Source organism: Mugil cephalus, chromosome 20, assembly GCF_022458985.1.
Source record: "Mugil cephalus isolate CIBA_MC_2020 chromosome 20, CIBA_Mcephalus_1.1, whole genome shotgun sequence".
In the NCBI taxonomy this organism is placed as follows: Eukaryota; Metazoa; Chordata; class Actinopteri; order Mugiliformes; family Mugilidae; genus Mugil; species Mugil cephalus.
Window position 1 is genome coordinate 4059228 of NC_061789.1, and position 23171 is coordinate 4082398.

Sequence of the window (23171 nt, forward strand, 5' to 3'; positions counted from 1 at the left end):
TACTGCTAGCATGCTAATAATATAATGACAATGTTAAATAACAGTAACACTAGTTTAATTCTCACTATTACTGAGTATTTATGCGTTTTCTGAGTAATTTCATTTCTCGGCGATGGATGAACATGACTGAGGAGAAGATAAACACAGCTCTGTGATTAATTAAACAATCGGACTTCAAAGCATTTTACAGGCTCATTTAAGGTAAGTAACTTAGACCTGAGGGCTTTTTACATATTGAGAGACACAATAACACTTATAGCCCCGTTAATGGTGAAAATAAGACATTTATTTCAACACAGCACATCCACCTCGTACTGTTAACCTAAATATAAAGTTCTCAAAAGTTAAGCTAATTAATTTCTCTGTTTCGTTCAGCGAACTGCTAGTTTTTCATGTTTTATTGATTGATATTCCAAAATGTATAGCTAGGTATTTTTTCAGACAGACACCAGTCCCCTAGTTTTATTTATATATATATATATATATATACTTTGTCTGGTAAGTTACACTTAAGAAGCTAACAGCTAGCCCAGTATGCATTTTCTGTACGTTTTTCACAGGAGAGGAATAGTTTTATTGAATTTAATTTTTAAATTATTTTTTTAATTTACTTTAATTACAGTACGGTGTATAGTATAATATTCACAATCATAATTGATGTATGATGAGGATTTGCTCTATCATTTCATTCGACACAAACCTGGTGAGCTCCAAGACATTGTTTTAGTCAAGGTGACACATTTATCACGTTTGTACCTCAACCATCATGATTTTAAATGGTTAATCCAGCGTAAACCAGTATCTCAACTCAAATGTTGCTCGTCTGCAAGTTTTAAATGCTGTTTAATGAGTCCTCTTGAACTTGAACTCATCTTCATCAATGATCAACATAATTGTGTTAGTGTTCTGAGAGGTAAGTTTTAGTTCTTTAAATTTTCCTTTCTTTTTTTTAGTTTTCTTTTATTTATTTACTAAACCAAAGTTTTCTACAGGAGTGTGTTTTAATATGATTATTACTACACTGAACATATATTATACACTATACACATTAGTCTGTTACAGGTATCTATTATATTAATTATATTTTACAGTTTACTTGCTTGTAATTAATAAACTCACATGGACAAATGTGCTCAGTTCTTAGAATGAGAAAAAATAATAATTGTTGATGTATTTATTTTTCACTTTAATAATGAATTTTCAGAGGAAGAAGTCTGAATTTTGAATGTTCTCAGAATTCTATATTTAATCTTGAAATGTGGAGGGGGGACAACTTCACTAGATCCAGTGAAATCTCTCATCTGCAAGTTTTAGATGATCATGTTTTTAAGTCTTCTTCAACTTGAACTGTCTCAACTTTATAACAGAAGAAGAGACTTCGGAATGAGTTTATCTTTTAAAGATACGCATTACATTGACTGGGTTAATCCTTCAAACTGCACTATTTTGAGAGGTAAGTTTTGAGTTCTTTAAACTTCACTTTCATTCCTTTCAGTTACATAAATATGATAAGAAGATGGCAAGATATATAAGGTAAAGAGTAGAATTATTGATCTATTTATCTTGAAACGTGGAGGGACAACATTTGCAGATGTGGGAAAACCGTTTTGTTTCCACTTTCCAGAATTTGGTATCGTATTCCAAATAGAAAGGACAAACGCATCTTCCATAGACTGAAACTTTCTCAGGAGCAAATCTGGCAGTTATTGTATTTTAGTTATTTTCACTCACAATCACCATTTATAGCACACAAAATCAATGTTCACATAAGATTCTTACTGTAAAACTGAAACGCAAACAAACCTGGTCCTTCAGTAGCAGTTATTTTATTATCACGCATTATCACCACTTATAGAACATAAAAATCAACATTGTGTTTTCAATGAACAATTCAAAAAATGACAGTCTCCAGACAAACAATATCTTATTCATAGTAAAAGAAGAAAATCTGTATAATTTGATTAATATCACATCGTTCAAATAATCATTCAGACAAATATGTTTATTGTAACTGATTTTATAAAACAACTTGTGAATGTGAAAACAAGTGAAAGACGTAAAGGCACTGTGGTCTACAAAATAATAACTGAAAAAAGAGGAAAAAGTCAACTCAAAATTTTGAAGTGGAAAAATCTGAGAACTGAGAATTTGTCAGACACAAGTAAACCAGCAGAGGTGAAGCCATTATCTCATGATAATTCATTGCAACCATTTGTAGCATTCAAATTCAGAGTCAACATTGTGTTGCCACTCAACACAAGAAAGTAGTTTTAGACGTCTTTGCATAACTTTAATAGTTTGCATTAAGGCTAGAGCCCAAGATCATGATAAAAACATATATATCACAAATATGCTGTCTTCTGATTTGTTACTGAAAGTATGAAATAACCCATGAATGTACAAAATTTGAGAAAGCAATAAAGCCACTGGTCTACATAAAAACAAACAAAAAAAAAAATACTGAGATTTGTTCATTCATTTTTCAAAAGACCTTTTGAAACTTCCACTTCCCTGACTTCCACGTTTAATCTGAAAAATCTACTTACTTAAAAGCAAGATGAACAAAAAGCCACAAAAACATATCCAACAAAAGATAGAAACACAGATTAATCAACAAATATGTCTTAAATTCATTATAGTGAAAAATAAATTTGACTATGTCTCAAAGACAGCCCAAAATTCATATATTTAATTAGAATATATATCATATACCATCAGTGTATATTTTGTTTTACTTCTCTGTCCAGAAATCCTCACTCACCATTTTTTCACATGAATGCTGTAGTGTGTTATAATTTGTTGGCCGTCCATGTGCACGATAGTCATGATTTTCAGCAGACTTGTTGTCCTCGGTAACTAATATTTGAACATTTCATCCAAACTTTGAATTGCTTCTTCTTTTGTGTGTCTTTTCCACTCACAGGGAATTTCACCTTTTCCCTCAAATTTGTAACCATAGTGGTCTTCCAGGTCCTTTTGAAACCGACACACAAACCATGTCCAGTATTTCAGCTTTGACTCATCAGGGGTGATTTTCCAGTTATCATAAGGTGGTCCAGCAGTTTTGTACTGTTTGTAAGGATAGTGCTTCTCTGAAGTTTTGTCAGGCCGGAAGCTTTTATCACTTGCAACTTTTGTTGTGCAAAAAGTAACACTCATTATGATTGTGTCTCTGTAGTGCCGACCATTGATTGCAGATGATCGGTGAAAAGGGACACTGTGGTCATCAGGACTGTGGTCTTCCAGGGTGTTGGTGCAAACAGCTCCACAGAATGGACACTTCACCCAGCAGCACTTACACAGCTGATCAATGAGGATAAGATCAGGTCTCAGCCTGAACTTCTTCATCTTATCCAGGGAGAGGTGCTTCATCTCCTCAATGATGTTAACCAGACCTTTCTCTATCTCTTCTTTAAGAAAGTCAAATTTGGTTATATCCTTGAAGTTTTGACAACAAATGGTATCAAGTGGCAGCTCATCCTTGAGGAAAGAGGAAAATTCCTTCACCCACATCTCTGTGCCTCCTCCCTGGGTTTTGACTTGTGTTGTTGCTTTAAATAAAGCTAGTCTCACAAGCTGACTGATGTCATCAACGTTTTTCTTCAGTATATCCTGAGCTTTTCCTTTGTGTTTCTTGAAGATGTATTTCTTGACTTCTGCTTTTATAAAAGCCTCTACTTGCCTCCTTGGATGTCGGATGTAGTTGATGAAACCATCAAAGTTTTCATTTACTGCAAGTGATTTCAGCAGATGTTTCTCCAAGTCTAACCTGTTCCCATTGAATGCTGGGAAAGAGCACCTCATCTCTCCAGCGAGATCAATGGCGGTCTTGTTACAAACAGCCTCAACAGTGGAAACTTTCAGTTTGTCACAGATCATTTCTCCAAACACGACGGCAGATGAGTTTCCTTTGCAGAAGCTTCTGAAAACATTGTAATATTGAATTTGATTGTTGTTCAGGTAAGTGAGGGCGTCATTGTTCTTTTTAAATGTTTGGTGAGAATCTAAAAGCCAACTCCCCAACCCTTCAACAACATACAACAAGACATCAACTGTGAACTCCTTCTTGAATGAATAGTTCCTCTCTGATTCAAATTTTGTTACTTTTTCTTGAACATTTTTGGCCACCTCTTGTAGATAAGTTAGGCTGTAGCCTCTTGTTGCTATAGGCTTGATCTTAACGGCATCAAGGGACTGCTTGTCAATGTCATTAATCAAGGATCTGATCACTTCCGCTTCTTGGTGTGAAAAAGCTTCCCCCAGTTCACCCTGTCCAGCATTTTGTTGTGCTGTTGAACCAATTCCTAACAACTGTCGAGCAAAGTCCAACCCACAACCTAATGCAGCTTTAACTTTTTTTCCCTGTTTGGTTGTGTGTGTGCTGGTTTCTTTCTTACCTCCTTCAGATTGTTGGATTTCGTTACAGTGTTTTTGGTACTTCTTATGGGTTATATAAGAACGGTAATTCCCAACTTTTGATACATTTTTGTATCTTCCACTGCTGTTGGATTCATCTATGAGAGACCACTCAATCCCCAGCTCTTCAAAGATGAACATTTTGTCTTCTTCCAAGTTTATGTCCTTAATGGGTTTTATATCTTCGGTTAATTCATTGACCCAGTCAGTCCAAACAGAGTTGAACTGCTTTTGAAGCTCCTCTTCATCCTTTGCCTTGTCTTTTAAATGTTGAGCAAGCTCTTTGCTCTTTTGCAGCAGTTTGTTCTCAAACTCTGGCTTCTTATCATCAAGCTTTTTGCAAGCTTTCTTTTGCTGGATAACTTCATCCAGTTTCCTTTTCACTTCTTTCACCTGTTCCTCATGAAACTCCTTGATTTTGATTTCAAATCGGCCTCGCCACTGAACCAACATGTCTTTGTCTCTGCTGTCCTCAAAGTGTGACCTCATGTCTTTCTTGATTTTTTCATATGTTCTGCTCATTTCTTTCAGAAGGTAAGTACGGTCAACCATGTCAAGTTTTCCATTTTCAATCCTGGTGTAAAGTTGGTTTTCAATGGTCAGCATGCTGCTTCTAAGGTCCCAGGTCCAGTTCCCATATTGGACCTCAAGCTTTCTGTATGCTGCAATTTCAAGCGTGTTTTTGAAGCTGAAAACAAACTGTTCGTTCATCAGGGCATTCCACAGGTCTTGAATTTTGCTTTTAAAATGTGAGAGAGTGATTCCAGCAGAATGTGAAGCCTTAGTGAGGATCATACTCTTCAGTTCTTGGACACTCTCACTGTAACCAGGATTTGGGGGAGCCATCGGTGGACTTCCTTCCCATAGCTGGGCAAAGTATTTCACATCTTGTTGCACATCAAATGCAATGATGTCACTGAAGCACTCAACGTCACACACCTCCTCTTTGGCAGCTAGCTGAGCCATCTGGTCCAGTTTTTCTTGGAGGCGTCTCTTTCCATCCATGTTTTTCTCTGCAGCTGCAATGTCTGTAACATTCTGGTGAACAAACACACAACTTGGAGAAAGCTTAACTTTCTTCATCCTCATGAAAGCCTGGACAACAATCTGCAGGACATCTTGCATCTCAGCTGGATTCTCACCAAAGATGTTGATCAGTGTCATGTTTCCCAGGCCAACAACAAATGTGGCCAGTGCGTTGTCGTGGTGAAGAGTGGATTTACCTGCCAATTCAAGAGCACGGAGTCCTTCAGTGTCCACTACGAGAACATAGTCAAACTTGAAATCTTTCTTTATTTCCTCTGACACTTTGACCAGCTGCATGAAAGCACCCTTGGTGCACCTACCAGCACTTACTGCAAACTGCAATCCAAACATGGCATTCAGCATTGTTGATTTTCCACTACTTTGTACGCCCAGAACCGACAACACAAAAACTCTCTGGTCGCCCATTTTCTCGATGACTTCTTCTAAAACACTAGAGATCCACATCAAAGGCACATGACCTGCATCGCCATCCATCAGCTCCATAGGGCGTCCTGATATCATCAGATCTGCAGCCAGTTTAGGGTATTTGGACCAGTTGGTCTGTCCGCTGTTTGGTTGTTTCTTCAGAGCTTGATGAGCTTCATAGATCTGTCCCATTTCTCGAAAGATATGCTCCAAACCAAAAGTTGCTGACTGCAGTTTTTTTGATATTGTTTCAAGCTCATCTTGTTTGCCTGCTAGCAGTGGAGATTTTGGGTGTTTCTTCTTCAGAATCAAGACCTCAGACCACTTTTCGTCATAGCTTTGGAGAATTGAAGACAGGTCGTCTGTGCAGAGGGCATCTATTAAGATCTGAGTCCATTTCAGGAAGTACTCTATCTCCTGGGACGACAAAGAAATGAGGCTTTCAGTGAATGACTTCATCAGTTCACTACAGGAAGCAGAGCATTGATCTTCTCTGATTTTCATCAGCTGCTGATTTTTCTGACTTTTTTCCTCTTCCACGTTTCCTTTCAGATGGTACAGTTCTTTTTTAATTCTCGCCCACTGGTGCCACAGTTGGCCTTGACAAGGGAGAAATGTATCTTTGATCTTTGAAATGTTCATCCCCTGAATCAAATTAAATATTTCCATTGCTGCCTTTTCTCCTTTTCGACACACTGGGTCATCTTCATCCACTCTGATTCCAGAGACATTGGCCATAGATTTGAGCTGGAAGGAGGTTTGTAGTCCAGACAAAATCTTTCCAATAATTCCTTTCAGTTTTTTCGAAACATTTGACTGGCTTCTGTCTTTCAGACCCATTTTGTACTTTCCTGGTTTCATCTGAACTGCATCACAATCATTGTCAGCAATGAGAATAATGAGAGGCTTCTGAGACTTGTAAAGATCTGAGATGACCGTCGTATTTCTGTGACTTTTTTCCAAAGTTGGTACAAGAACTACATTGACTGAAGAAGTTTCAGTCAGTATTTTAGTTTGTTTTTCAATCATCAGAGCATCACCATGAAGATTACAGAAGGCAACGCAGTCAATAAAGGAATCGTTGGGTTTTCCAGCAGGGCAGTACCAGGCAATCTCTGCCACACCGTCCATCAGATGACGAGATTTGGTGCTGCCTGGACAGTTTCTGTGGAAGAAGGTGTTGTGACGGTCGTTGATCAAAGAGTTCATGAGCTGTGATTTAGACTCAGATAGTGAACCCAGGCGGAAAAATGACACCATGTGTGTCTGAGCGTTGCAGATGGGCATACTCTTCATGGTGACAAGTATTGAATCGTCTTTGACTTGAGTTGTCTTCCATGTCTTTATTATTTGTCTAAATGTCCACAGAGGACATTCGATTGTTGCGGTCTCTGGGTTGGGAACAAGGAAAGGCAAGGCGTACTGACACTGTGATAACTTTGTAATCATGTTCTGCTTAAGGAAGCTGTCTGAGCAGTGAAATACTGCCATTTGAACATCCATTGGATGCACGTTGGTTAGTTTCGATTGGTCCACGTCTACAGTGGTGCTAAAGAGAGCATCTAAGTCATTGTCATCTGATTCAGATACTAGAACAGACTGTGAATCTTTCACATCAGAACCATCTTGTCTTTCAGGAATATATCTGGCTCTGTAGTCTAATATCATTAACTTCTGAAGAAACGTATCAGCGAGATCTTTCTCAGATATCTCATTGCCCTGTTTAACATGTGGACCTATTTTGAGAAAATCTGATGGTGACAACTTCTCTTGTTCTTGAAGGTGAAGTCTGCTGAGCAGCATTTCCGCTTCTCTTTTATATTTCTTTATGTTGCTCTCATCTGCAAAACAGAAATGGTAAATCACATAACCACAAGAAAAGACATGTAAATATGGGCAGTCCCAGTCAAACATGCTGAATACATCATTTAAATAACACATATTAGACAGATCTATTCTGTCTAATATTGCTCATCTCAGTGATCATCCGTTCGTTCATTAATTGAGCATTTCAATGGGCCAAAACAACATCAAGAAACAAAGTAATCCATGCAGTGAACTGGCCTACTGAATCACCAGTTATAAACTAAACCGAGATGGTTTGGGATAAGTTCCTCCGCAGAGCGATGGAAAAGCAACCAACAAGTGCTTGAGTCATGTAGGAACTGGTCAAGACTGCTGGGAAACATTCAGCAACAAACTCACTCTCAGGCTTTGAGAAAACTCAAACACATAAGTGGATTTTCATAAAAATCAAGTGTCCTTTAGTGTCCTTAAAAACGAGGGTTTATTTATTTCTGAATAAATAAATGCACAAGCACACTTGACTGTGTTCTCCTTTTCTACCCCCAGGAAATCTACAGACGTTTTGAGTCATTTTTATGTAGAGTTATCTATGTATTTATCTATCAAAAATGTTATTTCAAAGTTTCAATGTCTTCAGTTTTGCTCTCCAATTTAGAAAACTAGAAGTAATGTAAACAACAAAAAAACTTTCTCTTACCTTTCTCCTTGTCTCCAGTTTTAGATGGATTAGACCTGATGTCAGACTTTCCTCCAGTGTTGTCGTCAGTCTTCTCTGAGTGTTCAGCGCTGCCAGGTTCATTCAGGATGTTACACTAAGAAGAAGATTCCACATAAACATATCTGTAAAGTTTCTCAGCCATCTAAGTCATGGTAATCCAAAGGTGTTTGAAAAAAAGGCAACTGGACAGTTTTGAAAAAGAATTTTATACAAACCTAAGCTGAGCTGGTTAGTCTGTTTCAAATTAACATTACTTTCATGAATAATCAGACCAAGAAAAGACATAAACAGGCAATACTCAAAATAAGATAATACTTTTTGATCCCCATTGGGGAAATTCTGATGTTACAGCAGCACAACAGTCACCAGAAAGAAATTAATTAACATTAAACAGGAAAACATAAATAACTAGTATTACTGAAGCAACTAAGGAAAAAGAAACAAGATAAAACAATATGCATAGTTTAAAGATTTTACCTTGGATTCAGCTGGATTCTCTGTCTTGTTGACAACAGCTTGTAAGAAAAAAAAAAACATTGCACAGGAGTTTAAATTAATTTAAATGTACCTTGTCTGTTCTTTAAGACTACTTATAATGTTGTATTTTTATTAGTTCTTATTTTCAAATTATGCAGCATTTTCAGTTCAACTTTTGTGTTTGGTTTTAGTTTAGTTTGTATGAGCTTGAGCATTCTTTTTACATACTGAATACAGGGTATAATAGCAGTATCTCATCTACTGTACATTTAAGGCAGAAATTGGGGACATCTGGTCGCCCTAAAAAAAACACAGAACTGACACGGCACCTCTTTGGAAGAAGTTCTTCCACATTTTCATGGTCTGTTTGTTCTGCCGCAAACTTTCCATCTTTCGCCAACTTCACAGTGACATAGTCGCACCATGCGTGTTTAGAAGCGTTATATTGAAAATGGTCGTATTGAGAAGGATTGTATTTGACCATGAGTGCTTCAGAACAATGCTACATGATGTATTATATACTGAGGTTTTCTAGTGTAGGTTTTTTGTCCACTCTGTTTTTATTCTACTCTGTCTGCACTGGTTGCATCAACATATTTTATGCAATAAAATTGATGAGGGTGGGGGTGCCTCACCGTAATTTCGTCTAGGGCGCCAAAATAACTAAGGCTCTGTTTAATGGTTTAGGGTTATTTTTCAGCACGGGTCATGATGTTCACTGCTGTTGTGAAGTTACATCCACGTTAAAATCTCACCTGTCCCAGCGGTTTCTTCTTTGTAGAGTTTCTGCTCCAGTTGTTCTTTCTGTTCTTTATTCTCATCACACATCAGTGTTGTGTAACAGTGGTGATCGTTTTCTATCTATTCGATCGTTTTCAGATCTATTATCTCTTTTTCATCTGTCATACTTCTTCTACATGTGTGGAATCTTTGTTCATTAAAACTGGAGAAATCTTTAAGGTCTTCCAGTGCACTTTCACATGTTTCATCCAACTCATGAGTCACTATTGTCATTACATAAGAAAGAAAGTCTTTGCCAAAAGCTTTTTTTAACTTCTGCACTGCTGAGTGGTAATGGTTGACGTGCAGACCATTTGGCAGCAGTAGGACAAAGGCATGAATTCCCTGATTTAACGGGATTCTGTCAATGTTTGGAAAACCAAGCCTGTTAATGACGGAGATGTGCCGACCACGCAAATCATACAGTTTGGAGGAAAAATGCTCCACATTTGTAGGCTTGTCATGGTCAAGTAAAATGTTTTCTGGTCCAATCTCAATGGAATTAGTATCACACAAGAAATTTAGAAATTAAATTCTAAAATGCAATATATAAAGTCCTTCTTATAATCAGAGCTTCTGTTTAAAATATTACTTTTGTCTTTGCTTTCAGTTGATGCAGACTTTGTTTCCTCTCCTGTGGTTGTGTCCTTCGTCTCTGAGTGCTGAGCTTCATCATTCATTGGATCAGGCTGAGAAAAAAAGTGATTTATTTTTATTATTATTTTTATTTTGTTGTTTTTCTGGTAACAAGCCAGAGAAGAAAAGAAACACAAGTAAAGTAAATGCATTAGATTATAATGACTAACATAGTTGTAAAACATTTACCTTGGTGTCAGCTGTACTCTCCTCCAACGGGTCTGTGGAGACATGCAGCAGAAAAGATGAATTTATGATCAGCCTACAACACTGATATTTATAGAACCATTCTTACTTCATGAAAAAAATATTTTCACATTTTTAATTTACCTTTTTTATCAGTCTCACATTTGGTTTCAGACTCTCCTCCTCCTCCTGCTATGTTGTCATTACTCGCTTCCATCTGCTTTTCATCTATAAATTATTCACCAAAAATGCAAATAAACCTCAAAACTGCGAATGCAGACCATTTATAACTATCACATCTAACACTTCTCATATAATAACAGATTTGAGGTAGAAGATAAAAAGTAAAAACTATTTTAAAAGCTGCCGATTTCTGTTCATCCTGTTTTATTCAGCATGACCAGAGAGGGCGCCACAAACACTTGAAATACGAAGAGTGTATTAGGGAAATTTGGCAAAAAATTGATAAAAAAGTATTGAACATGTGCACCTCTATCTTTCTCTATTATTGGAATTACTCTGTCATAATTAGTTGTGTTCTTTTATTTATTTATTTATTTATTTGATTAGGTTATAAGTTATTGTAAAATCATTCATTAAAATGTTACCTTCTTCCTCAGTTTCAGATGAACCCTTCTTTTCAGCCTCACTTCTTATGTTGTCATCAGTCTTCTCTGAGTGTTCAGCTCCACCTTGTTCAGTCAGTACATTACCCTAAGAAAAAGATAATTTTGGGCCAGTTTTATTAACAATGACTTAAACAAGAAAAAACTGTACTTGAGCACCATTGCTGTATTTCTACCTTTGAATACTTTACCTTGATTTCAACTGAATGTTTCACCTCTCCAACTGCTGGATAATTTAAAAATAAGCAGATAGCATGAAGTCAGCATCAGTCTATGTTTATAACATATTATACAGACACGCACATATATATATTTACACATGCAGATGGGTGAGCTAACGAATGCATAACACTGGTTCAGGACCCCTTATTCACCCCTTAATGACCCAGATCAAAGTAAATTTTCAACTTCTCAAAATTATTGAATTAAAAAGTTGAGCAGTTTGTACCTGACACAGCAGAATATGACTGAATACTGTATATCCCAGTATTAAAACAAACACAAAAAACAAATGTAATGATGAACCAAAACGATGATGGAGATGGAAGTATTTACTTTTACACTCAATTAGCTGGATTTTAATTTAACCAGAACACTTCACTTCAGTAACTTCGGCCTTTTTTAACAGACTCAACAGAGCTTTCATACACCGAATAAAAAGTCGAACTACTGAGAAATAATAACAAAAAAGTAGAAATGAAAAACTTTCCACTTTCACATCGTCAATACGGGGTCGACCCAGGCAGCAGTAGGACAAAGGCTTGACTCCCCTGATTTAACGGGATTCTGTCAATGTTTGGAAAACCAAGTCTGTTAAAGACGGAGATGTGCCGACCACACAAATCATACAGTTTGGAGGAAAAATGCTCCATATTTGTCGGCTTGTCATGGTCAAGTAAAATGTTTTCTGGTCCAATCTCAATGGAATCAGTATCACCAATTAACACAAGTGTGAGCTCAGGCTCCACTGAAAACAAATATAAGAACATCAGTAGATTAGACAATCAAGTTCATTACAATTGATTTAGGAAATTAAATTCTAAAATGCAATCTATAAAGTCCGTCTTATAATCAGAGCTTCTGTTTAAAATATTACTTTTGTCTTTGCTTTCAGTTGATGCAGACTTTGTTTCCTCTCCTGTGGTTGTGTCCTTCGTCTCTGAGTGCTGAGCTTCATCATTCATTGGATCAGTCTGAGAAAAAGAGTGATTTATTTTTATCACAATTCATTCCACAGAAATAGACTTGTTCTCTTACTGGTATGACAATTGTAAGTTTTGAGTGTTTTTCTGGTAACAAGCCAGAGAAGAAAAGAAACACAAGAAAAGTAAATGCATTAGATTATAATGACTAACATAGTTGTAAAACATTTACCGTGGTGTCAGCTGTACTCTCCTCCAACGGGTCTGTGGAGACATGCAGCAGAAAAGATGAATTTATGATCAGCCTACAACACTGATATTTATAGAACCATTCTTACTTCATGAAAAAAATATTTTCACATTTTTAATTTACCTTTTATATCAGTCTCACATTTGGTTTCAGACTCTCCTCCTCCTGCTATGTTGTCATTACTCGCTTCCATCTGCTTTTCATCTATAAATTATTCACCAAAAATGCAAATTAACCTCAAAACTGTGAATGCAGACCATTCATAAGTATCACATCTAACACTTCTCATATAATAACAGATTTGAGGTAGAAGATAAAAAGTAAAAACTGTTTCAAAAGCTGCCGATTTCTGTTTATCCTGTTTTATTCAGCATGACCAGAGAGGGCGCCACAAAAATTTGAAACACTAAGACTGTATTAGGGAAATTTGGCAAAAAATGCAAATGTTTCATTTTGTTTCATGTCTATATTTAATGCGCCTGTGCATGGGAAATATATATATATGTTTAAATGACATGTATTAATGGGGTGATATGTTTTTGTTTAAAAGAGGGTTAGCAGGAGGAAGTCTATAAACATGAGGTGAGATTTACTTGAACTGGAAATAGAAATACACAAATCTGAAAGAAGTACGAAAATAGAGAGAGACAACTGACTGGTTAATAATTTACAAATAATTGCATAAAGTAAGCATTTAACAACTAGAAACAGGTCTTTTTCATATCAAACTAATTCTACCTTGTTCAGCCTCCTACAAACAATCTCCTCACATTCTGTATAAAGCAAGATGCACAAGTTCACCAGAAGAGAGGTCACACTGTCCATGTAGTGGATCATATGTTTAAATCAAAGATAAAACACCACAAAAGCCCTAGAAAACAATAACGTAATAATTGGTGATAATGTGATAAATTTGACATTTTTAAAATGTAATAGTCCAATAACGTACCAACTAGCCAACAACATAATAAACATCCTAAGTCATGTTGATGTATTCTCAAATAAAGTGACCACACATGAAAAATGTAATCTTTATTAAACTGCCAAGGCCACTCTCAGTGGCAGGGAAATAACAACCAGTCACACCCACCAAGAGCTGAAGTGGAAGAATACTGGAAGCACGTGTGGGAAAGAGAGGCATCACACAAGACCAGTGCCCAAATAAACGTCAAGTGCAGCATATACAAAGGAGATGCCCTATCACTACTGCTGTTCTGTGTAAACCGGAACTGCCTCAATCAGATCATCACATAGAGTGTATAATTCCAATTCCAAAGTGGGGCAACAATCAGCCACCTGTTCTACATGGATGACATCAAGCTGTACACCAAGAACGAATGAAGAACGAATCCACACCACCAGGATCTACAGCAACGACATAGCGTTATCATCATAACTGAAGGGGTTGACCTACCAGAGGACAACATAGGTGACATCCAAGTTAGTTACAAGTATTTAATGGAAACCATGAGGAGGCCACAAGGAAGTCAACCACAACCAAATACTTCCAGAGAGTAAGTCCTGAAAAGTCAGCTGAATGGTGAGATCAAAATCCGAGCCATCAACATGTCTGTACTACCAGTCATCAGATACCCCACTGTGACCATAAGCTGGTCTAAGCAGGAGACAGAAGCCACAGACATCAAGACAAGAAAGCTCCTCATCATGCACGGAGGGTTTCACCACAAGTCCAACACCCTGAGACTGCACTAAGCTGAAAGAGGGAGGCTGAGGACAAGTGAGCATCAAGGCCACAGTCCAAGATGACACATTGAAAGTCAAAGAATACGTCAAGACAGTGACAGTGCAGGAGAGGGGATCCACCTGTCTCCCACTGCACCAAGACTCAAAAACTCCCCAACGGCTATGCTGCCTGAGTTGACGTTTAGTAAGTGGTCTATCAGACGTCAGAATGTATGATATTTCCATATTTGTCAAAGGCTAAAGTGTCAGTAATGCTACATCCTATCTTTGCACAATCTCCAGTCATCGCTGACTAGTCACACAGACAGACATGCAGATGAGTTTATTAACTCATTGTTGCTATACGATGTTTCTCGACTCTGACAATCAGCTTTTGATAAATTTGATATTAAGCTTAAAGTTTTTCACATAACTCCTGGCCCAAATGGGCTGCTAACATCAGGCTAAAGTTAGCTTGGTTGTGCTAAGGTCATTCATTAGCTTATGTGTGTGTTACTGTTATGTTTAGAACATGCAGGGATTTTGGGACAGGTAAGTATAATACGTTGTCATATTGACCCATGTCCGAATGACTGAAACATGGAGGAAAATGTAACATTTCAGACCTGTTGTTGTTTCCCATGTGTCTGAATGAACAGCACACTTCTATAGCTAATGTAACGTTAGAAGGATGTTTAGCCATGTTTACACTCAGTGATGGTCTGGTCTGGTAGACAAGGTCAAGTTGAGCGTATGTGGTCCTCATCCATTGCTCATATTTTGGGCATGTGTATGTTAATTTCACTTTAGCAAATTCTCAGAAATAAAGTCACAATTGCCAAACTAAGACTGTTTTAGTTCTTGGCTGTTTTAGAGTAATGAACATTGATTCCATTGTTACCACTTTATCTTAGTGTAATGCATAATCCTTAGTAGATCAGCTTTTGTGTGACACTCTTGTATGATGACATACATTCATGAAAAAACACAAATTGAAATATGGAGATAAAAGGTTTCTGCCCAACAGCACAGCAGCATCTCCATCAATGGGAAAGTCTAGGCTAGAGCTAAAAATCTGGTAGAAAACTGGTTATTATACAATAATCAGTGTTAAGGTTAACCGTTGTTTTATGAATTGCAACACTTGATACAACCTGCCAACCTTGATTCCAAATTCCAATACTTATTGATATGAATTTAATTTATTAAAAGAGTAATATTTTCTCTCTCTTTCTTTTTTTACTAAGACTGACTAAAACTTTTTTGAGTTTGATTTCAGTACCAAATTAGAATCCATCCATCCATTTCTTGAGTAAATAAATGCACCAGCATACGTTATTGGGTTCTCCTTCATTAATTATCAAAAATTTGGAGTATGTTATTTTTTAATGTCTTCCGTTTTATTCTACATTTTAGAAAACTAAAAAGTTTTTTTTTTTGAAATGTTAAAAAAAATAAACTTTGTCTGACCTTTCTTCTTTCCTCCAGTTTTAGATGGATTAGACCTGATGTCAGACTTTCCTCCAGTGTTGTCGTCAGTCCTCTCTGAGTGTTCAGTGCTGCCAGGTTCATTCAGGATGTTACACTAAGAAAAAATTCCGTATAAACACGTCTGTGAAGTTTCTCAGTCATCCAGGTCATTGTAATCCAAAGGTGTTTAAAAAAGGCTACTGGACTTGTACAGATTTGAGAATGAATTTTATATAAACCCTAGATGAGCTGGTTAGTCTGTTTCAAATTAACATTGCTTTCATGAACAATCAGACCAAGAAAATACAGATAAACAGGCAATAATCCAGATCAATAACTAGTATTACTGAACCAACTAAGGAAAAATAAGAGGTAAAACAATATAGAAAGTTCCTTACCTTGGATTCAGCTGGATTCTCCATCTTGTTGACTGCAGCTTGTAAGAAAAGAAAAAAAGATTAAATAAAGTCATATTAATGTAGCTTGTTATTAGTTTTTATTTTAATTTATGCTACATTTTCTGTTGAGTCTTTTGTTTGGTTTCAGTTCACTTTTGATAGTTTAAAAATATTTAGGTTTAGTTTACTTTGTATTTATCTTGAGCATTCGATTTACATACTGAATACAGAACATAATGGCAGTATCTACTGTTGTTACTGCTGTTGTGTAACTCGTATGTTTTGGATGAATTGTGCATCGTGGTAAGGCTGTTAGATACTGGACAGTTGCAGGAATTAATTCAACAGCAACATTTAGGAATAATCAACGTTTTTTCCCCCAAACAGGTTCCAAAGTTACATCCACATTAAAATCTCACCTGTCCCAGCGGTTTTCTTCTTTGTAGAGTTTCTGCTCCATTTTTTCTTTCTGTTCTTTTTTCCCATCAACATCAGTGTTGTGTAGCAGCGGTGATCGTTTTCAGAGACCATGGCGTCTATTTTTTCCAACAGATCTATCATCTCTTTTTCATCTGTCATACTTCTTCTACATGTGTGGAATCTTTGCTCATTAAAACTGGAGAAATCTTTAAGGTCTTCCAGTGCACTTTCACATGTTTCATCCAACTCATGAGTCACTATTGTCATTATATACGATAGAAAGTCTTTGCCAAACGCTTTTTTTAACTTCTGCACTGCTGAGTAGTAATGGTTGACGTGCAGACCATTTGGCAGCAGTAGGACAAAGGCATGAATTCCCTGATTTAACGGGATTCTGTCAATGTTTGGAAAACCAAGCCTGTTAATGACGGAGATGTGCCGACCACACAAATCATACAGTTTGGAGGAAAAATGCTCCATATTTGTCGGCTCGTCATGTTCAAGTAAAATGTTTCCTGGTCCAATCTCAATGGACTTAGTATCACCGATTAACACAAGTGTGAGCTCAGGCTCCACTGAAAACAAACAGAAGAACATCAGTAGATTAGACAATCAAGTTCATTACGATTGATTTAGGAAATTAAATCCTAAAATAAAGTATTACTTTTATCTTTGCTTGCAGTTGATGCAGACTTTGTTTCAGTCACCCCTCTTGTTGTGTCCTTTGTCTCTTAGTGCTGAGCTTCATCATTCATTGAATCAAGCTAAAAAAGAAAAAGAAAAAAAGATAGAAATAAATGTGTGCTCTCACTGGTTTGACAAGTTTAAATGTAACATGCCAGAGAGGAAAAAACAAGTAAAATAAATACAATAGATAATAATGACTTATAGTTGTTGTGATGGCTTCACTCACTAGTGATGGGAACCATCGTTCTTTTTACTGTACCGAATCACTCGAATCAGTTCATTAAAATGATTCGTTCAATTGATTCGTTCATCGAGTCAGTCAGTAACGTAGTCAGTAAGTAAAACAATGTGTGTTCCGTTCCCCAAAGTCGTTTGGTCCAGAAAAGCGGGCGGGGTTTCCGGCATCTCAGCCTCTGTGTCGGCACCAATGGTCGGCAATGACACAGAGGCTGACTCGCCACCTGCAGTGAACTGGTTCACTTGGAGAGTAAGTGATCTTTTCACGTACTGACTCGAGTCAGTGATGCAACGCGAATCAGTAGATCAGTAGCATTCACTGACTGGATCCCTCTCCTCAATCACTGACTATATTCCTCCATTTGCTGCAATATAGGCTTAAGACTAACACTAAGAGATGCGTTTACAGCCTTTCAAATAAACAAAGTACAGCCTTTGTGACTGTCTATGCTTTATTCCACTGAAGTTATTACAAAAATTATGAAAGTGGAAAATAAATATAAAGTCAAATAATAAACAAACACTATTGTATATTTTAACATATTAACAAGAAGAAGCATTAAGAAAATGCCATAAAAAATCAAAGACATGGAACCTGCATTAAAAATATAAGAGGACAACATAAACTTAAATAGGCTTAAATATGCAATAAAAAAGAAAAGTAGCCTAAAAATATAAAAACCAAACAAATATCTAAATAACTTTCTAAACAAAAAACTAAACAAACACGACAAATGTCAAACAAAGGAATGATGTGGAGTGATTCTAGTGAAAAATGCAAATAATGGTTTTATGTCTATTTTCAGTGTGTCTGACCATGGGCATTATAAATAAATGGGGAGTTATAGTTTAAAAGATGAACCTGAAAGACTGAAAGAATCTGAAAGTAGTTCAAAAACTCAAATAACACGCTGAACAATCAAAACAAACATGAAGGGAAAGGGAAGAAAGACTAATAAACACACAATAGGTCTTTTTCATATCAAACATTTCGACTTACCGACTCAGCTCTACCCGCTCTGTGTAGACGTGGCTGCCTTATCTGAAATCCCCTCCTTCCCCCTCAAGCATATATAGAGCTCAGTGTCCCATTGTGTCAGCCTTTCACAAACCCCTCCCATCAGTAATGGGAAATGGAAAGTGAAAGCAGGCGAGCTGTTTCCTTTTGAGGCCTCAAGACTTACGGGAAAACACATGACTATATGAACTGAGTGAGCGAGGACTAACTCACCCTGCAGCTTGTGTCCTGGCTGTCCAGAAAATAAAACTGGCAAAGACTTGCAAAGTTTCTCCATTTGACAAACCCTGTGATAAGTAGATTTTTCCACAACAGCCAAAAACAAACATGTTTTGCAATTTTATATTTGGATAAACTTTGTTTTTGCGAATAGTTTAAAGACAGAGGCGTCAAGTTTGGAGATTAAACAACACACAGCATCAGAACCTCATCCCTTCATGAAACATGGGGGCGCTAATGTCCTGGTTTGGGCCTGTTCTGCTGCATCTGCTCATCATTGATGGACCAAAGAATATGAATGATACCAGTGAACGCTAAAATAAAATGTCAGGACATGTGTCCATGAGCTGAATGTGAAGAGAAACTGGGTCATGCAGCAAGACAACGAGCCCAAGAACTAAATAAGAACAAGATGAATGTTTAGGAACGGGCAAGTCAAAGTCCTGGCCTTAATCCAATAGCAATGTGATGGAAGGGCCTGAAGCATCAGTTCATGAGAGGAAACCACCAACATCTCAGAAATGAAGAGGTTCTGTTCTAAGGAACGATATCGAATTCCTCCGAACTGCTGTAGACACTGATCAGCAGTTACCAGACTGTGAATGTCTCGTATCAAGGTTGTTTTGTCTTGTAGGAATATATCGGGCATTGTAGTCCAGCATCATTAACCTCTTTCTCAGATATGTCCTGGCTCTGTTTGACAGGTGGACCTATTTCAAGAAGGTCTTCAGGTGACAACTTTTGTTGATCTTGAAGACCAAGTCGTCTGAACAGTGTTTCCATTTCATGTTTCATTTTATTGTTGTTCTATTTACCAGATTATCACAGGGAAAGGTATAGAAAATATGTAAAGTATCAGTCATCAGATTGATGACACATATATATAAGAGCTAGCATCAAGTGATCAGTATCTGTTGCCAGGCTTAGTTTGTTAACACTAAAACCATTTTATATTTTTGGTATCTTCAGTACATTGAAGTAAAAACAGTTAAAATGAATAAAAACGAATGAACATGTTCACCTCTATCTTTGTCTATTATTGGGATTACTCTTTCGTAATTAGTTGTATTTTTTTTATTATTATGTCATAAGTTATTGTAAAATCACTGATTAAAATGTTACCTTCTTCCTCAGTTTCAGATGAACCCTTGATTTCAGCCTCCCCCCTTATGTTGCCATCAGTCTTCTCTGAGTGTTCAGCTCCACCAGGTTCGCTCAGTACATTACCCTAAGAAAATGATCATTTTGGGTCAGTTTTCAACTGAATGTTCCACCTCTCCAGATGCTGGATAATTTAAAAATAAGCAGTGTTCCTGTTTAAATTTACTTTTATCTTTGCTTTCAGTTGATGCAGACTTTGTTTCCTCTCCTGTGGTTGTGTCCTTCGTCTCTGAGTGCTGAGCTTCATCATTCATTGAATCAAGCTGAGAAAAATAGTGATTTATTTTTCTCACAATTCATTCCACAGAAATAGACTTTTTCTATTACTGGTATGACAATCGTTTTAAAAAGTTTTTAGTTATCTCTGATTACATACCAGAGAAGAAAGAAACACAAGTAAAGTAAATGCATTAGATTACAATGACTAACATAGTTGTAAAACATTTACCGTGGTGTCAGCTGTACTCTCCTCCAACGGGTCTGTGGAGACATGCAGTAGAAAAGATGAATTTATGATCAGCCTACAACACTGATATTTATAGAACCATTCTTACTTCATGAAAAAATATTTTCACATTCTTAAATTACCTTTATTGTCAGTCTCACATTTGGTTTCACATTCTCCTCCCCCTCCTCCTGCTGTGTTGTCATCACTCACTTTCGTTTTATTCAGCATGACCAGAGAGGGCGCCACAAACACTTGAATTTTAAATGACGTATTAAATGTGTTATGTTTTTGCTTAGAAGAGGGTTAGCAGGAGGAAGTCTACAAACATGAGATGAGATTTACTTGAACAAACAAAAATAAAAACCGATTGTAGCTTGTCTTTTTTATTTCAGACTAGTTATAATTATGTATTGTTAGTTAGTTTTTAATTTTAATTTATTCTACATTTGAGCTACTGTTGAGTCTTTTGTTTGGTTTCAGTTCACTTTTGATAGTTTAAAAATATTTAGGTTTGGTTTACTTTGTATTTATCTTGAGCATTCAATTTACATACTGAATACAGAACATAATGGCAGTATCTACTGTATTTAAGGGTTTAGGGTTTGTTTTCAGCATTGGTAATGGTGTTTACTGCTGTTGTGTAACTCGTATGTTTTGGATGAATTGTGCATTGTGGTAGGGCTGTTAGATACTGGACAGTTCCAGGAATTGAACTTAAAAAAATCCCACAGCAGCATTTAGGAATAATCAATGGTTTTTCCCCCAAACAGGTTCCAAAGTTACATCCACGTTAAAATCTCACCTGTCCCAGCGGTTTCTTCTTTGTAGAGTTTCTGCTCCAGTTGTTCTTTCTGCTCTTTATTCTCATCACACATCAGTGTTGTGTAGCAGTGTCGATCGTTTTCAGAGACCATGACGTATATAATGACGTTATAATAAACTGCACTTACATGGCCTTCCTCCACATCCTCCTCAGCCTGTCTCTGGCTCTGTGTGTCTTCTGGCACTGGCACCTTAAGTATAAACACACTGTTTGAGTTATGAGACCAGAGAGCATCACAGTGGAATTGTACCACATACTGTGATTCAAATACCTCTTCTGTTCTTGTGAGCAGCACCTCTGTTACTGCTGTGGTCTTCAGCCGGTCCCAGGTGGCATCATCATTTTCCATTTTCATCTTGCCTCAGGTCCATAACTGTTGCCTCCTCAAGGAAGGTCTGAATCTCTTCATCCTTAATTTCAGAAAGGAATAAACATTCATATTCAAAAACCTGGGGACACTTTTGCGAGTGTCTGACATCCACCATTCATGAACTACAAATTTAATCAGTCATGGTACCTGATAACAGGTGGATAGATCAGTCCATATCTTCTATTTAATGTTTCCTGTGAGTCCCTTGCCTCAGTGGTGTAGTGTTGCTTCAACTTCTTCAAGACAGGCAGAATCTGCCCACTGGCTGCACCTTTCTGGCTTGAGACACAGAGAGTCGACGTGTAGAGCATGCGCATCAGATGGACAAACTCCTGAACTTTCTCCATCAGTCTAAAACAGCAAATAATTAAAAATAAACACACAGATCCTCTTGCAGTCTTATAATCCACAGTTTTAAAATGAGGCCTATTTTAATTGTATTAGTAATATTAGTAATATCATGAGATAGAGAGAATTCCACCTCGTTTTAACATCAGTGATCAGTGCGTGCCGGGGCCTAAGTCTGAAAAACAAACAAATTCAGATGGACATGATCTGCATAAGCATATACAGCATATAACCATAAGCCATTGTCACTTAATTTGTTGCATATCACTAAACGTTATGCATTTGCATATACTTACTCAGGAGTTGCTGTTTTTCTTTGAGGACAGTTTTAGCCATAGTGAACTTCCTCATCCACTTCACCACAGCAGGTGCCCTTGCTGCCCAATTGGTGACTGCGTTGCACTGGTGGATCTTCTGGGCAGCAATATTTAGGGTGTAGTGTGTTTTTAAGTAGCTTGGATCACAAGCTGATCATTACAAACTGCGCATGCTGCTTACAGCATGTTAGAGGTATTCACACCTTTGCATGATATCACTGTCTTGCACTGATTGCATACGGCAGCATTTTCATTGCATTTCGTGAAGTACAGCCAGACTTTCGAGCGCTTCTTCCTCTCCATGTTGCTGCTCTGTTTGTCCAGCAGAGTATGACGTAATTGTGCCATTAAGAATAATTAAGACAACTGATAATGTTTGAGGCGTACGATTACCGATGGAATGGATTAGTTGGAACCGGCGCTGAGTCAGAAAAAATGAGTTTCTAAAAGTAGAATGGGAGGTAGAGCCTTCAGCTATCAGGCTCCTCTGCTGTGGAACCAGCTCCCAGTTTGGGTTCAGGAGGCAGACACAGTCTCTACGTTTAAGGTCAGGCTTAAGACTTTCCTTTTTGACAAAGCTTATAGTTAGAGCTGGACTTAACCATCCCTTAGTTATGCTGCTATAGGCCTAGGCTGCAGGGGGACGATGCACTGAGGACATGTCCTCTCCTGTCTCTTCTCTGGCTCCCGTCCTCTAATATCTTATAATTTATTTTCTATCTCTTATAATTTACTAACCACTGTGTCTCACTCTCTCCCCTCCATCTTCTTGTGAGGGTCTCTGGTCTGCAGTGCTGAATATCTGACCTGTGGAGCTCCATAAACTACATCTGCATCTACATCTGTGAGGAGGAGGTCTTATCTGGATCTGGTACTTTATGCACATAAGTTTCTTTTTTTCATGTCATGCGAATGGTTCTGTGAAATGTAGAAACTGAATATGTTCTACAAAAACAAAATGTATAATAAAAAATATAGGGGGCTACAGGGGATTCTTCCCCTGCAGAATTAGTTTGAGCATCGTAAATTTAAATAGAGCAATCTGGTGCGATTTGAGAGACAAATCAAGAAGCTTTAGACAAT

At 37.3% G+C, this 23171-nt stretch overlaps 1 protein-coding gene across 5 annotated transcripts in view; it reads right to left on the bottom strand.

The window, feature by feature from the left end:
- LOC124997298 (interferon-induced very large GTPase 1-like) overlaps window positions 1–23171 on the bottom strand; it is a 406468-nt gene that overhangs the window by 332043 nt on the left and 51254 nt on the right. Inside the window, exons 4-16 of one of the 5 annotated variants that reach the window (XM_047570901.1) lie at window positions 16041–16078; window positions 15643–15757; window positions 12613–12693; window positions 12472–12503; window positions 12194–12290; window positions 11289–11323; window positions 11080–11185; window positions 10616–10699; window positions 10475–10506; window positions 10242–10338; window positions 8870–8907; window positions 8372–8486; window positions 1808–7709 (exon numbers count right to left, since the gene is read on the bottom strand). In XM_047570901.1, the coding sequence (XP_047426857.1) occupies window positions 2857–7709; window positions 8372–8486; window positions 8870–8907; window positions 10242–10338; window positions 10475–10506; window positions 10616–10699; window positions 11080–11185; window positions 11289–11323; window positions 12194–12290; window positions 12472–12503; window positions 12613–12693; window positions 15643–15757; window positions 16041–16078 (5723 nt within the window). In that variant the 3' untranslated portion in view covers window positions 1808–2856. Of the gene's footprint in view, window positions 1–1807; window positions 7710–8371; window positions 8487–8869; window positions 8908–10241; window positions 10339–10474; window positions 10507–10615; window positions 10700–11079; window positions 11186–11288; window positions 11324–12193; window positions 12291–12471; window positions 12504–12612; window positions 12694–15642; window positions 15758–16040; window positions 16079–16459; window positions 16469–21032; window positions 21203–23171 lie in introns of those variants that run through there. The other 4 variants (XM_047570897.1, XM_047570896.1, XM_047570898.1 and 1 more) reach the window with 4 other exon arrangements.